Source organism: Festucalex cinctus, chromosome 10 (genome assembly GCF_051991245.1).
Source record: "Festucalex cinctus isolate MCC-2025b chromosome 10, RoL_Fcin_1.0, whole genome shotgun sequence".
NCBI classification, from domain to species: Eukaryota; Metazoa; Chordata; class Actinopteri; order Syngnathiformes; family Syngnathidae; genus Festucalex; species Festucalex cinctus.
Window position 1 is genome coordinate 11,670,106 of NC_135420.1, and position 12,082 is coordinate 11,682,187.

General features: G+C 40.9%; 2 protein-coding genes across 4 annotated transcripts in view; one reads left to right on the forward strand and one right to left on the reverse strand.

Moving 5' to 3' along the window:
- homer3b (homer scaffold protein 3b) overlaps positions 1 to 2,362 on the reverse strand; it is a 45,911-nt gene extending 43,549 nt beyond the window's left edge. For both annotated transcript variants that reach the window (XM_077534838.1, XM_077534837.1), the window contains exon 1: positions 1,928 to 2,362. In XM_077534838.1, coding sequence (XP_077390964.1) covers positions 1,928 to 1,932 — 5 coding nt within the window. In that variant the 5' untranslated portion in view covers positions 1,933 to 2,362. The remainder of the gene's footprint in view (positions 1 to 1,927) is intronic.
- A 2,988-nt stretch (positions 2,363 to 5,350) lies between these two features.
- On the forward strand, positions 5,351 to 11,615 carry klhl26 (kelch-like family member 26). Of its 2 annotated transcripts, none has more exons than XM_077535091.1 (3): positions 5,351 to 5,579; positions 6,794 to 6,976; positions 8,750 to 11,615. In XM_077535091.1, exons 1-3 carry the CDS (start codon positions 5,530 to 5,532, stop codon positions 10,344 to 10,346), a joined length of 1,830 nt encoding a protein of 609 aa, XP_077391217.1. In that variant the 5' UTR covers positions 5,351 to 5,529; the 3' UTR covers positions 10,347 to 11,615. The 2 variants fall into 2 exon arrangements, with proteins under 2 accessions (XP_077391217.1, XP_077391218.1); XM_077535092.1 differs by lacking the exon at positions 5,351 to 5,579 and adding an exon at positions 5,625 to 5,780.
- The last annotated feature ends 467 nt before the right edge of the window (positions 11,616 to 12,082 follow it).

The following is a 12,082-nucleotide window of genomic DNA, read 5'->3' on the forward strand; positions in this document are numbered from 1 at the left end:
GGGCACAACAAACAATGCAATCCGCGCAATTGATTTGCCTTCACAAGCCTCTACGAACCACCAAACAGTAAGTAATGAGTTTTTTTATGTCGTGCTTAATGCTTAACTTTGTTTTATACTTGAATAAAAGTTAAGAGTAAGACTGAATAAATGTGTCTTCAAAGCATCACGAAGATAATTAATAAAGGTTATGGATGAAAGTCTTCTGAGTGGTGTTATCTTTAATTCAATGTTGTTGTTTTTTTTTCTATGAGAAATTTGTTAGAAATTTGAACAGACTGAATCAATCAAAGTTGACCAATCTCCCAGGTCAGATTGCGTTTACAGTTTCTACTGTTGTGATCAATATATTTAGTCAGAGTTTCTTAGAGTACAGTTATGTTACAAACGGTTTTTCATAAGATACTTTTGCTCGGCAAGGTATCAAAATAAATTCATCGCCAGGCTGAGCAGGCCAGAGTGAAATAACGGCACTACTTAAACAGCTAAAATGTCAGTACTGGCTGACATTTGCCTTGTTGGGACGTGAGGTGGCATTCACAAATGCCACTGGATGTGGGTTGATAATGCGTTTAATGTTTGTGGATAGAACTCTTATGTGATGTAAGAGGGTCAATGGATGTTTTGTTAATGTGTTTGTGTGACGGAGGGCTCTCAACTTGATGATTTGTTTGATTTCTTATAGGGATGTAACAATAAGGGCAATATCGTGATATTGTGATATTAAAACTGCCACAATATTGTCGTCGTCATGTTCACAATATATAAAAGGAACACATCGGTTTAAAAAAAAAAGTCAGGTTGATTTCCATTTGTGCAGTTATGGCACCCTCTAGTGGATAGTTCATTAGTGAAATTTAATTTTCATTAGAGATGTTTTGGCCTTCTATGTTTAAAATCTATCCTAATTATCAGATGAAGGGGAACCTAATTTGCTTGTGAAGCGATCAATGTGTGCTTGCCTTAGCAAGTAAGTGCCTCAATACTGTTATTAGAGATTGTAGGTGGTTTATATGCATTGCTGTTATGTACAAAAGCACAATATTGTGCTTTTTTTAAAAAAATTTTTTAGTATGAGCTCTTTTTTTTTGTTTACAATATTGTGAACTTTTTTAAATATCGCCCCCCCCCCCCCCCCCCCCACACACACACACACACACAATATATCGTGATAATTATCGTATCGTGACCTTCATATCGTGATAATATCGTATCGTGATGTTTGGATATCTTACATCCCTAATTTCATATAGGGTATGTAAACCAGGAAGCAATAAGACGAGTGCTACACTTGAACAATCAGCAGTGAAGAAAATCACAATGCCCAACAAAACTAGTGGATGTGATTGCATTCTGTCCATTGTGCTCATATGACGGTTTGACTTCTGACTACGAAGAGGAAACTGATTTAGCATAGAGGGTGACAGTGTGTTTGAACCAAACTCTTGGCAGCGAGCATAAGCCAAATCAAATATACACTACAGCTGAAGGGACATGCCGCACAGCTTGAGCTTCCTCATGCAAATAAACCAAGTATCTACTTTGCAGTAAAGCGGTCCAGTAGCGTTTGATTGTGTGCTGTGGATGGAAATAGAGGAATAGAGAACAGGAAATTAGCGTAAACTGCACACATGGGTAACATCTGCTCGTTTGTTTCATCACATGACTGTAAAGTTGGAGCGACCTGAACCCATGTTAAAACGCTGAAAGTCCCTAAAATGGTAATTAATAATACCTGTAGGTCAATCGTGACGTATGTTTGACCCTCGTAGGGTCACGCGGTTGAAACCAGGTCAAAATTTTAAGTTTACAAATGCAGCCTTTTTAGCCAAGTCGTGCTAATTTCCTAACGCTAAATTCACTGTTATGATGTCCTCCATTTACCCCATACTACAACAGCGGGGGGAACATAAGACGTCAAACTTACCCCATGCTCCGAGGATCTTCAAATGAGAGCCGAATGTCGAAAGCGTTTCCACTGTTAAAATCCCCGTCTATTGTCCAACCTCGATCTCCAAACTGTTAGTGATTTTCCATCAAAACGCTCCAACTAAGATTTTTCCTCGGGGAAAAAAAACAAAAAAAAAACACTTCCGACTCCCCGTTTTTCTTCCGACAGGAGTCCTCTCTTCTCAAATCAGTTGTAGTCCAGTTTGCCTCCCTTTGTCCCCGGCTTTCCCCAGCCAACAACGCCGCGGCTGTGACTCCGTGCGTAATTACGCACCGGGATCTGTTTGGCAGTTCTAGTATCCACACCGAGAGAAGAAAGCCGACGAAATATGGCAAACAGGGCGCTTTTGGTCAAAGTTCCGCCGGGACTTGAGCTCGGTTCTTCTCCCGCCTCTCCGCCAAGTCACACTGGGATCCCACTAACACCCATTGGTGGGACCTTGAAGTATTATCAGCGCCATCTGCTGGTCATAAAGCGAAAAAGCATGAAGCACCCCACCCCCAATTCCATCTTCAATGTCAGTGTAAAAGCAACCCCGAAAATAAATCAAATGGAATACAAAACAAGATGTGTATCCCACTTGTGGTATTCTGCTTTTATGAATGTAATAAAGCTTAACTTGTCTGAGAGGTGATCATTATAAAATGTGTTCATTATGGTGCTTGTACTTCGCAGCTTTAAAACTGCACTGCATCATACTGAAAGCTGTTCATCATATTTTGTTTTCCTTATTTAACGACTTAGGGTATTAGGAAGGGAAAAAAAGCTCGGTATGATGCAATGCAGTTCTGCACCACTGACAACCACTGTGAATGGATCATGGATGGATGGAAAACAGTTGATCAAAATGTTTGCCCATTTTCTAGCATGTTACGGACGATACCAGTCACAGAATCATAAATAATGTATGTTTGTGCATTTTCTACACTGTCAATATGTAATAATGTCCTGATTTTCAATAAAGGGGATGGAAATTAAAACCGTTTAAAAAATATATATATCCAATTCATTTAATTGACAAATTGATCAACAGATTAATCGATTATTAAAATAATCCTTAGTTACAGTCTGAATTTCAACCACAATGGATACAACAAAAAAATGATGGGGTGAAAAAAAATCATAAGGCCTTTGACTCATTCTTTATTTAATCTTCACAGCCCATTTCTTCCCCCATGAACATTCCAGCTGAGAGATGCTTTAAAAGAATTAGACACACCTTATTAAATATGATTTGGAGACAGAAGTGGCTTTTGCTTATGGGGCAAAGCAAAGCAGAAGAACAGAGTCAAACGAAACGCATATGCAATGAGAGCAGTTTTAGCACTTTTTTTTTTTTTTTTTTAATGCTCTAGGGTGATTTCTGTGCAAGATTGTACAAACATTCAATCTTGTTTACAATATGCTGGAGAACAAGCTGCTAAACCAACCGACCTGTGCTCACCACTGGCAGCCAAGTGCGCTGACACAAATGTGTCTCTTTGGTGAAGATGTCAAAAAAGACAATGCAGGAGCTGAAAAAACAACTACCTGCTGTTATGATTTTAGAACAAACTTGACAACGAAACTTATGTCTATGAGTATAAAACAGTAAAAACACAGCATGAACAGATGATCTTTTGGCAGTAAAAAGAGGAATTACAGTGAAGCAGCAAGTGTACCAATTTAGCCGCATGAATTCTTTCATTACTTTCCGCATCAAATGACTGTATACTCTCACAAAATAGTCAAAGAATCCCTGCACTCCATGGACAAAAATTTATAACCAGTTTGATTCAAAATGTTGTGTGTTGGGACTCTAAGGCCGAGGACCCCTCAAAAAGCTATTTGGCCATTGTTGGAAGCACTATAAATAAGGTTGACGTGATTCTTTTTTTTTTTATCCTTGATATCCATGAACTAGTAATCTAGTAATAGACAGTTTAGCGCACAAGTAGAATGACTGTCTTACTAGAAGCATTTATCCACTATTGCATGACATTTCTGTACATCAGTGCACTACTAACCCTCTACCAGCAGCAGCAGCAGGAGCAGCAGTAGTACTTGTAGATTGTGCCAGGAGGCCAAAAGTGGTACTCTTGACTTTGTGAGGAAAAAAATTGTATTAGGAAAACAGTAGAACAGTAGAACAGTCTGTTTGTTTTTAGTTTTTCCTTTCCTTGTGTGGTTAAGATCAGGAGATGTTATTCATATGTGTCAACCATGGGTGTTTGAAGCCCTTTGAGACTTTTTTTGTGTGATTCAGGGCCATAATAAATAAACTTGACTAGTGACTAGTCACGAGACAAAGTGACCACTAATACACGGAGCTGGTTATCAAAATCCACAGAGTTAAAGTATTAGCATTTATTATTTATTGATTCAATGCTGAACAGGCTTTCAGCTTTTATAAGATATGTATTATATAATAGAATAGGATCACATTTATTCAACATCCTTGATATCAAATTCAAAGCTGTTTGAGCATTTCGACGCGCGTGCATTTTGAACCAAGCGCACTATATGGTGCCTCAGAGAAACCACTTTTTCAAGCCTAGATACCACCAATTACTAGGTTTGTGAAGTTCTCCTTCGTGTAACCGTAGTAGAACGATGTCGCAAAATATGTCAGCCCCCTCTAAAGGCACGGCGCAACGTAGTGATTAGTAGACCTATGATCATGCGATAGAACTTTTATTTTATTTTTTTGCACAACTATTGAAATTAATAGTAGCTTTTTAAGATACATGGACATTGAAAATTTTAATTGAAATTTTCTGTATTTGTCAATGAAACGTAATTCGTCCCTACTAACTACTGTTGTTCCGATACCAGTATCGGAAGAGGCCCCGATACTGCATTAAAACAGTGCTATCGGCATCGGCAAGTACTAACAAGGAACATGCCGATACCATTATTTCCGACACTAATATAGAACTTTGGATGCAGCATCTGGTGTCTTGCTTGTACACAACTTTCACTGATGTTCACTGCATGCCGACCCAAGATACCCTATTAGCCCCCGGCTCTGAACCAATGGCTGAGCAGCTTTTTAATGTTGGGCAAAACAAGCGTGGTATCAGTACGGTATCGGCATTGAACGATACTGCAAAACTGGGGGCCATAAAATCGTACTGGAATAACACTACTACTAACTTTTTGGCTAAATTAGTGTGTAATTAACACATTTGTATTTTATTCATAAGTCTTCATTTCATTTTATTATTGGTATTTTCTTTTCTCTTATTATTTTAGGAAAATTCATCAGGCCTATCTGTTTGTATCATATGTTCTGTACATTTGCATAAAGTAAAATAAATGACGACAAAAAAAAAAAAAAAAAAATAAAAAATTGGCTTACCGATGTATGTTGCGCCGCCAAGCGACCGGAAACTGTAAATACAATAGGAGGGCGTTGGAGATGTCGTCATCGGTCACAACCGGCATCAACAGTCGAGTCGATCGCTGTCTCCTGGTGAAGCTTGAGAAGCAGGCGACGTAATTCATTGCCTTTAAACGCCATGCGCTGGCAACGTGTTTCATTCGTTTTCTCATGATATGTTGCAAAATGCTCAGCGACTTTCACCGTGTGCTAGAAGATGGCGAAGTCGGATGGTGGGGTTATCGCATCGACACATTCGCAGAACAGGTGAGTGAGTCGGTGCTGAAGGCTGTGACTTGTCCTCCTAGCTCGGTTGATGGTTCTTTTGGTATCCCCTTGTACCCGCCCTCGAGCTTGGGCTGGAATACAGGAAACGCCGAGGATCAATCCGGGCCTCTTGGCAGGCAGATTGTGCTAGGCAAGGAAGGGCAGGACATTGATTAACAAATTACGAACAAAGCTCAACCGGTATGTGCATTTCCACTGCAGTGTTAATTTTTTATGTTGCCTGCATTATTTATTCAAGAGGAAAGAAAATAGTAGGGAATGACAATACATCTGTTACAAATCGTAACCCTGTCTAAAAATAATGGCATAAGTCATATTTTCACAAAAATATGTATTTTTGCCTTATACATCTCAAGGGCCACCTCTGAGAAATTTGGCTACATCCTTCGTTAAACAGACAATTTCTTTACCTGAAATGAAATTATTAATAAATATAGTCAGTATTTGGTTAAGTATTTTGTGCTTTCTGAAAAAAGAATGACTTTGACCATTATTATAATTAAGAAAGTGACTAAAATGTTTTAAGTGATCAGGGTTCTACATTAGCAGTGGCCCGAACTTTACTGACACTGGCCCGTAACATATTTCTTCGATAATTAAGTTGAAATAAACACTTTCTTGAGTTTTAAATATTAGTCAATGTTCAGAATTTTTACCTCTTAAGTTTTATTGTTTGCTGTTTGTTTGTTCCTCAAGTCCTTCCTGAAGGATCGGCTTGAACGAGATATGAAGCCCAAAAAATCTCAAATGCCTGATTTTATACTTTGAAAGAAAAAAAAAGTAGCTACACAAGTAATACTTTCTTAAAGGTTTAAACAATACAGCATCCGACATAATCACTGGAACTTATCGTATTATAACATGAATGTACAGGGCCAGTGCCAGTTCTTGCAGGGCCGCCACATTTGGGCCACCACCCCCCAAAAAAGGCTAATAGGTCCCCAGTGAAATTTGTAGTGCCATAATAGCGTCACAACGACATTTCTACATGGTTTAACTTGTGCTTATGAACTGGGTGACATTGTGTAATGTGTACTAATACAAAATAATTAATGCTATATTTGTTGATATATTATACAAATTGTTAAGTTAAAATTTGCCAGTGAATTACTTTCGACAGCGTTGTGTGTTAAAGCTATATATGAGAAAAGTTGAGAGTTGTTGTTTCACACAAATGCCTTTTTCTGTTCCAGTATGGCTAGCAAGAATACCCCCCTTCGCTGCACGTTTTCAGCCCCCCTGCACAGTGCCACTCTCCTCCAGGGCTTGTCGATTTTGAGGGCTCAAGGCCAACTTCTTGACGTGGTGTTGGCCATCAATGAGGAGCGCTTCCAGGTCCACAAAGCTGTGCTGGCCGCTTGTAGTGATTACTTCAGGTCAGTGTGGATCACGGGACTATTTCCGATCCGATCTACATTTAAAATTCAAAGCACTTAGCTGATGCTAGCACTCAAAGCAAAACACTTATCACAACTAGACTGAAAGTAATTTCGTGGGGAGTGAAAGGTAATTCGCTGGAAAATGGCAGACACACTATAAAGTTCAAAATTAGGTTATTGAGTATATATTTCGGCGGCACGCCAAAGAAAGTCACGGACATTTTGTGAGTATTGCAAGCCACAAAAAAAAAAATCACCAAAAAAACCCAAAGCAAAAAAAAAAAAAAAAAAGACAAGAGAAGTGTACCTGTTGAACAAACAACCCTTCCAAGCACTCTTTTGTCTTTTTTGACTCCGCCCTCCCTCGGGCCAACGGCAAGCGTGATGCCGGCTGCTTTTTTTTTGCAATTAGCACGTCCGCCTCCCAGTTCTGAGGACTCCGGTTCGAGTCCAGTGTGCCCTGCGGTTGGCTGGCAACCAGTCCAGGGTGTCCCCTGCCTACTGCCCAGAGGCAGCTGAGATAGGCGCCAGCACCCCCCGCGACCCTTGTGAGGAATAAGCGGTCAAGAGAATGGATGGATGGATGGAGTATATATTTATTCCTATTGGCAATTTAAGTACAGAAGTATGTTTACCAGATGTGATCACTGATACTACTACTACTGTTACTAAACATGGTTTTTCCTGGCTCAAATTGAGGCAGAGGTGGTATCACCCTGACTATAATGGGTAACTACCGATACCAGGTATCAGTATCGGTGCCAATACCAGTCGCATTTTAAGGTATCGGTACTTGCGGCGGTGACCAATACAATTATGGGCCGCATCAGGGACTAGAAATTAGAAATTATATAAATACGAAGTTGTCATTACTTTTGCCATTTTTTAACTACAATCATTAAAAATTGGACTAGTATATATTAAATTGTAAATTTAGTTCAGCATTGTTGTAAAACACTATTATGATTATTGTATATACTGTGTTTTTATGACTTTGGCGATAGCTGGAGAGCGCCACCTCTTCCTTGCAACCAGGAAATGGGCGTGTGCAAAGGTTGCTCCATGATTACATGAAAGTTTGGGAAAAAGAAAAAGGAAAAAAAAAAAGTTGTTTGTTCTTCGGTTGTTGCGTCAGGTCTTTCCGGTGCACTGCTGTTGATATAGCGCATCCATAATGGCGTAACACTGCAACTATAGTTAAAATGCGTTCCTACCGAGCTCAATCAACACAGCTGCCGCGCTTAAAATGTTAGTGAAGAAAACCGCCGATGCTGTGAATGTACCCTGAATGCACCATTTAGCAACTAGCAATGTGTAGCGTATGTTATTCTGGTTATTCTGTTGTCCCTAAGTGTCCTTTAAAGGCTCAGTCTGCCGGTTTCACTCTGGAAAAGGCACTTTTTAAATACAGGATTTAAACAAACAAACTGCTTCTCAATTTACAGATCTGGGCTACTCTTCATTTGTGGTGGTAATTTTGTCCTAAACCCTCACCCCCCAGCCTGTATTTTGCCATTTTGTGTTTGTTTTGTAAACAGCGGGACGTTTCTGTGGAAAGGCAGTGTTTACACCCCTCCAGCCAATCGCAGAGCGGGGGGTGGCGTGTCGCAAACGGGGCCGGGCGAATTTGTCAGCTGCGTGACGTCAATCCCGCCGCAATTTGAAAGCACGCACGGATTTTTTTTTTCACCTACTCATTCACACATGTAAGCTTCTGTCAGACAAAATGTTATGAAAGATTTACCGTTTGCGCTTGTATTTGTGTTGCAGAGCTATGTTCACTGGAGGCATGAAGGAGTCAAATCAAAATACCATTGAGCTGAAAGGTTTGTCTGCCCGGGGCCTAAAGCATATCATAGACTTTGCTTACAGTTCGGAAGTCACTTTAGATCTGGACTGCATTCAGGATGTCCTTGGAGCAGCTGTCTTCCTCCAGATGGTCCCTGTTGTGGAACTTTGCGAAGAGTTCCTCCAGTCAGCCATGAGCGTTAAGACCTGCCTACACATTGACCAGATGGCAACCACCTTCAGCTTGTCTTCCCTCAAGGCGTCGGTGGATGCCTTCACCTTTTGCCACTTCCTTCAAATAGCCGAAGAGGAGGACTTCCTGCACATTCCTATGGAGCGCCTCGTCTTCTTTCTGCAGAGCAACAAGCTGAAGAATTGTAGCGAGATTGATCTCTTCCACGCGGCTATTCGATGGCTGCGGCACGATGAGTCTCGCCGTGCTCAAGCCAGCAATGTCCTCTGCCATGTGCGCTTCCCTCTTATGCGTTCGGCTGAGCTGGTGGACAGTATTCAGAGGGTCGACATCATGGTGGAGGATGAGCAGTGCCGCCAGTACCTCCTGGAGGCCTTCAATTACCAAATTCTTCCATTCCGGCAGCACGAGGCGCAATCGCCGCGCACACTCATTCGTTCCGACGTCGTGTCTTTCATCACCTTTGGCGGCACGCCGTACACCGACAACGACCGCACAGTAAGCACCAAGGTGTACTACCTCCCTGACATCGCTTCCCGCCAGTTTAAGGAGTTGACTGAGATGGACACAGGGTGCAGCCACGCCTGCGTGGCCGTCCTTGATAACTTTGTGTACGTTGTGGGCGGGCAGCATTTACAGTATCGCAGTGGCGAGGGGGCTGTTGACAGCTGTATGCGCTTCGATCCGCACTTGAACCAGTGGCTACGCATCCAGCCAATGCAGGAGGCCCGCATCCAGTTTCATCTCAATGTCTTGAATGGTAAACTTTATGCCACCGGAGGGCGCAATCGATCTGGCAGTCTGGCGTCTGTGGAGTGCTACTGCCCAAAGAAGAATGAGTGGACTTACGTGGAGCCATTAAAACGCAGGATTTGGGGTCACGCAGGGACTCCCTGTGGAGAAAAGCTGTACATCTCGGGTGGTTACGGCGTCTCTTTGGATGACAAGAAAACTCTTCACTGTTACGACCCGGTGGACGACCAGTGGGACTTCAGAGCGCCGATGAATGAACCTCGAGTACTGCATTCCATGATATGCAGTCGCGATCGGGTTTATGCGTTGGGCGGACGCATGGACCATGTTGACCGCTGCTTTGATGTGCTGGCTGTCGAGTATTACGATCCACAGAGTGACCAGTGGACCACAGTCAGCCCGATGAGAGCAGGGCAGTCTGAGGCCGGCTGCTGCTTACTGGATGGAAAGATCTACATTGTCGGGGGCTACAACTGGCACCTGAACAACGTCACAAGCATCGTCCAGGTGTACAACACAGAGACTGATGAGTGGGAAAGAGATTTGCACTTCCCCGAATCCTTTGCTGGGATAGCTTGTACACCAATAATACTTCCGCAGACACACGTTGAATATCTGACCTCTTGGCTGTGAAAATGTGCGTTATTCAGGGTCATAGGATTTAAATGGGAAGTCAATCCCCCCCCAAAAAAATTCTCGACAATATGTTTTTTGTAGAACCACTAGTTTAAAAACGGTATTCTGGTTAATATTGCATTAGTGGAATACTGTGATGTCATCTTCAGTCGACAGTGTGGCAAAATGGCTGCCCTCTCTAAGATTGATTAAAAACTGGATTTTGCTTTCATAACTCAGATTCTACAAATGTAATATTAATCAGAATGTAATGTTTAGACTAGCGAGGTCACATATAACATATTATAATCAAGAACTGTTTAAGGTTGACTTACCCTTTAAGACAAGGACCATAAATGGTAGTCATGAAGTGTTGATTTTATTTTTAATTTTTATACTAGATGGAGCGACAGCACAATACATTTTGATGTGGTTAATACATCATTACTTGATATCAATTCATGTGTAGTCCTTTTTGTTGAATTTCATATTTTGATCATTTCACGTTTGATTTGGGGCAGTTTGATATAGCAAATTAAGTCAAATCAGTCATTATCAACAGCTACATTATTACTTGATTAGTGAGACGATCATTATTTTTTAACATTTATCATGCAAAGATGAAATCACTTAACTGTGAACTCAATGGCATTATAAAAGGTAATTTATGGGTTCACCTCTTTTCATTTTTCATATGTTTTTTCATAAATCAACAAACTTGCTAAATAATTCGAATTTGCAGGCCTTGTCTTGATTTGGATCAACGATATACTGTATAGCTACTGAGAACCACCAAGTCCTTAACGTAATCGTTTTCTTCCTCACTGTGCTCCTGTTTACTAAGGTCAGATCATATTCAAGCTACTTACTGTCTTTGTATAATTCTTGTGCGTGGAGTGTGGACCTGTTGTGGCAGCAACCTGACACATTAGTGTCTGTGAATGTCAGCTCTTAAGTGCTTTTGTCTTTGTGTACGAAACATCTGTGTCGTCTGAGTTGTTGTTCCTACCTACAGTCAAAGATCCATCGTAAGTGTCTCAATTTTGACTGCATTTTTCCAAACACAAAGAGACATTACTCCTCAAGTTCCTTTGAAGGAAAACAATTGAAAATGGCCACAGATTGGAGACAATGACCATGCACAAGCTGTTAAGGATGTACATTTTAACGTGCACTTTGCCCATTGTCAGTTAAAGCACATTGATTTTTGAAGTTCAATATTAAGGGAACTCCTGTCACACAAGAATGTAATCATTTAATAAAGCTGCATCTTGTTTTAAAACAAGATCTGTGTGTGTTTTTTATTCTTTGGATGTGATGGAGTATGAGCAACTGTGGATGTGTTTGTACTAAATTACACTTTCTGCATAATGCAGTCAGATTACTATGCACCCATAGATATGCCTGTTTCCATAATTGGAAGAATGTACTGTGTAGTTGATCAGAATAGAGAGCTAACAACCAGGGAAATTAAATGGTACATGAGTGTGTGTATATGTATACATTAGTTTAGCAATACTTTGCTGGTTCTGTTTTGTTTGTCAAAGAACAGATCACCGCAGGGATGGAGTCTACACCATGAACCATCCATCCGCAACGGTTGTTGTCATTTGAGTTTGGTGCATTCACACATATTGCAAGCTTTCAATTAACCTAACACGCATTATCGGAATATGGGAGGAAATTGAGTTTCAATCCTGGGACCAAAGAGACAAGGTGCTAAAAACTTAAGAGTCCACCGTTCGGCCTGCTTT

Coding starts and splice junctions, on each gene's coding strand:
- klhl26 (XM_077535091.1), top strand. CDS start 5,530: ATGGCGAAGTCGGATGGTGGGGTTATCGCATCGACACATTCGCAGAAC. Junction 5,580..6,793: donor TCGACACATTCGCAGAACAG/GTGAGTGAGTCG, acceptor TTTCTGTTCCAG/TATGGCTAGCAAGAATACCC. Junction 6,977..8,749: donor GCTTGTAGTGATTACTTCAG/GTCAGTGTGGAT, acceptor TTTGTGTTGCAG/AGCTATGTTCACTGGAGGCA.